Below are 3,161 nucleotides of genomic sequence, written 5' to 3' on the forward strand. Positions count from 1 at the left end.
ATAATTGAAGAACTACGTGAGGCTGAAATCATATATTAGGACCTGACATTATACAAAATGTCTCATTTACATCATGAGTGTCGATGTGTTTGGACGGCAGTTGTCATACAGCAGTAAGACCACCACTGCTGCTAGGACAGGTCCACCAGGTGATGGATTTAAGCGTACACTCGATGGGAATAACAGTATTGAGGGCAAAAATTATGCAACATCGCTGATCCAGTGGAAGAATTTGATGCCATTTCTCTGCACTTTTTGCGGGAAAAACTGAGGAAGGAAATCGAGGAGGTGAAAAAAAGTGTGGAGCCCGATTTTATAGAGAAATTAACGGCTCAGAGTAGAGTTATAAATGAGCGTGAGCTAGCAATACGCAAACGTGTGAAGAATCTTGAGGGCAAACTGAAGGAATACTGGCACAAGATCGGAGAGTTGAATAAGCAATTAAATGGATCTAACGAAACGGACAATAGCTGAAGAGCTTCATAGGCCAGCTCGAAGAAATTTCAAGCGACGACATGTTGAGGTCCGTGGACTAGATGAGACGTGGCAGGCTGATCTTGTGGAAATGATTAAATACGCAAACTCCAACAAAAATTATAGATATCTCCTCACGGTCATAGATATTTTCTCTAAGTACGCCTGGGCAATTCCCACCAAATCAAAAAATGCTGCTGATGTCACAAGTGCCATGAACTTAATTTTGAAAGAAGGTCGTGTTCCAACAAAACTACATGTTGATCAGGGCAAAGAGTTCTATAATAAAGACTTTCGAGCTCTCATGAAAAAGAATAAAATAAACATGTACTCAACCTTCAGTAACGTCAAGGTATCCATATGTGAACGTTTCAATCGAACGCTGAAGAATAAAATGTGGAAGCAGTTTTCTATCCTGGGAACTTACAAGTGGATTGATATTATTGATGATTTAGTAGCAGAATACAATAATACTAAACATCGAACCATCAAAATGAAGCCGAAAGACGTCACAATCAAAAATGAAAAATCTTTGTTGAGACATATATATGAGAAATTACCGATAAATCGTACGAAGAAAATCAAATTCAAGGTTGGTGATAAAGTGCGAATCAGCAAGTATAAAACAATTTTCGAGAAAGGATACACCCCCAACTGGACAACAGAAGTTTTCACAATTCAGAAAGTACAGAAGACCAATCCTGTCACCTATAAACTTGTGGATGGGAATCATGAAGCAATCAAAGGAGGTTTTTATCAGGAGGAACTGAGTGGAGTGAAGCATCCAGATGTGTTTCTTTCATTAAACCTATCACTTTTTTATTCACTCTTGGCATTTGATAAACATTCTCTGCTGGATAATCGGAAGTATGAAATTTCGTAATATCTCGTTTGATAAACTCATAAATATCAGGAACATTAAACTGATACAAAAGACTGTCTGTGTCAGTGTACATTAATTTTGAACGCTCACCAAACACTTGTTTCACATAATTATAATGAAAATCATAGATATAAATTTTCGACAAATCCAAAATGGCGAATCCAACGTAGATTGGTTTATTAAAAGTGATTCGCGTGCGATTCATTTCAATTATCACCATATCATCATCGAAAATCAAACTGCTGTGGAAATTAGGCAGAGCGATGCGAGCTCTTGCCCCCCACCTTCCACCCCACTCGGTGACTAATTTGACATCTTTGTGCTTCCTTACATTCTCCATGGTTTTCCCAAAAACAGCATTATTCATTAATTTGAAGAAATTCTTTTCAAATTCACTCGTCGATTTTTTCCGCATTTCTGTGTTCAGGTCAATATAGGGCTTGAGCCATGTTGCTTGCTTGAATTTCAATAGTCGATGGATCCTCGTCAATTTCATTCCAAGATTCAAACTTTGTTTCAAATTTCTGTAATGTATAACGTAGGACTTTTTGGCATACAGAGTAGTCATTAGCTTGGTATTCTTGCAATTTGGAGGAACAAAATGTTCAGGACAGAGAGGTAGGTCCTTGTGTGCATCATGGAGTTCTTTGGGATATTCCAAGTCTACTTCCAATATATACCCCATTGGAGAATCATCGGGTACATGCGGAACATTGAATCCTTCGGGATTTCCCCACTCAAATGCACCACAGGGTAAGTATTGACTCATCGCTGCACCGTACAAATTATTCACATCAAAGTACATAAGATATGATTCCTCTTCGTTTGGATTGTAATTCTCACTCATATAACGATTATTGGCATGGGCATAACGATTAGTGCACTGAGCTACTCCTCCTCGGATACCTTTTTCAATGAAGAAGAGTTTATCAACGTCTGTGAAAAGTTCAATCTCCACACCAGTACATCTCAATATTGCATCGAACGCAAGACCAGGTGCTGTATAATAATGCAGTGGATCTAGTTTATACATGGAGAAACAGCTTTTCCGGAAATTCTCGAAAATGTCTGCAAGAAGTAACACATCAGTTTTCAAATACAAATCAGAATATTCACCAAGTGTTGAGAGACCAAATTTCTCCCAAACTTGACACACATGTGTATAATGGTCCTTTGAAATGGTTTGGTTGTTCAGTGCCGAAAAAAAAGCTTCTCTTGAGGGCAGTTCTCGATCATCCAATTTATCCCAACTATCCAAGTATTCATAGGGAAATACACCCTTCCTCATTAATATATGGAATTGTTCATCATCATCACAATGAGCCTGTGTAATAGTCTTGTCTACATCAGTCAGGTCTGATGCCAATTGTTCCAAGCTACTTGCCATGAACCTGAACGAATCGATGAATCTCAAGCTAACTTTTGTCTGGGGAATAGATTTCCTGAATGAAATATATTTCTCTTTGGTTAGCGGAAGCAACTCCACCGATCCTTCGAAATGCTTCACTAAATCCTTAATCAAAAAATGCGCATCATAGCCTGAGAGATTATGAAAAATTACGGGGATATCTTGTGAATTTTTGTAATGTATATTGCAACCATCATGCGCCGCCCCACGATACCTGCCTGTAAAGTGACAATGATCTCGATGTTTTTTATCTGTTGAACTAAAAGGCTTCTCACATATATGGCACACTCGAGCAGTTGCAAAGTCTCGCCATTTTTCGTTGGTAAGTGGCTCCATTGGTACAACAGTCTTCAATATATTATTCACCATCTCTCCCGTCTTCTTTAATTCATTCAT

At 38.4% G+C, this 3,161-nt stretch overlaps 1 protein-coding gene across 1 annotated transcript; it reads right to left on the reverse strand.

Moving 5' to 3' along the window:
• Positions 1-1,214: 1,214 nt before the first annotated feature.
• Positions 1,215-2,744, reverse strand: LOC114841441. Its single transcript, XM_029126424.1, has one exon. It carries the CDS (start codon positions 2,742-2,744, stop codon positions 1,215-1,217), a length of 1,530 nt encoding a protein of 509 aa, XP_028982257.1.
• Between the last annotated feature and the right edge of the window lie 417 nt (positions 2,745-3,161).

Source organism: Diachasma alloeum, unplaced genomic scaffold, assembly GCF_001412515.2.
Source record: "Diachasma alloeum isolate Michigan unplaced genomic scaffold, Dall2.0 Dall_scaffold_00447, whole genome shotgun sequence".
In the NCBI taxonomy this organism is placed as follows: domain Eukaryota; kingdom Metazoa; phylum Arthropoda; class Insecta; order Hymenoptera; family Braconidae; genus Diachasma; species Diachasma alloeum.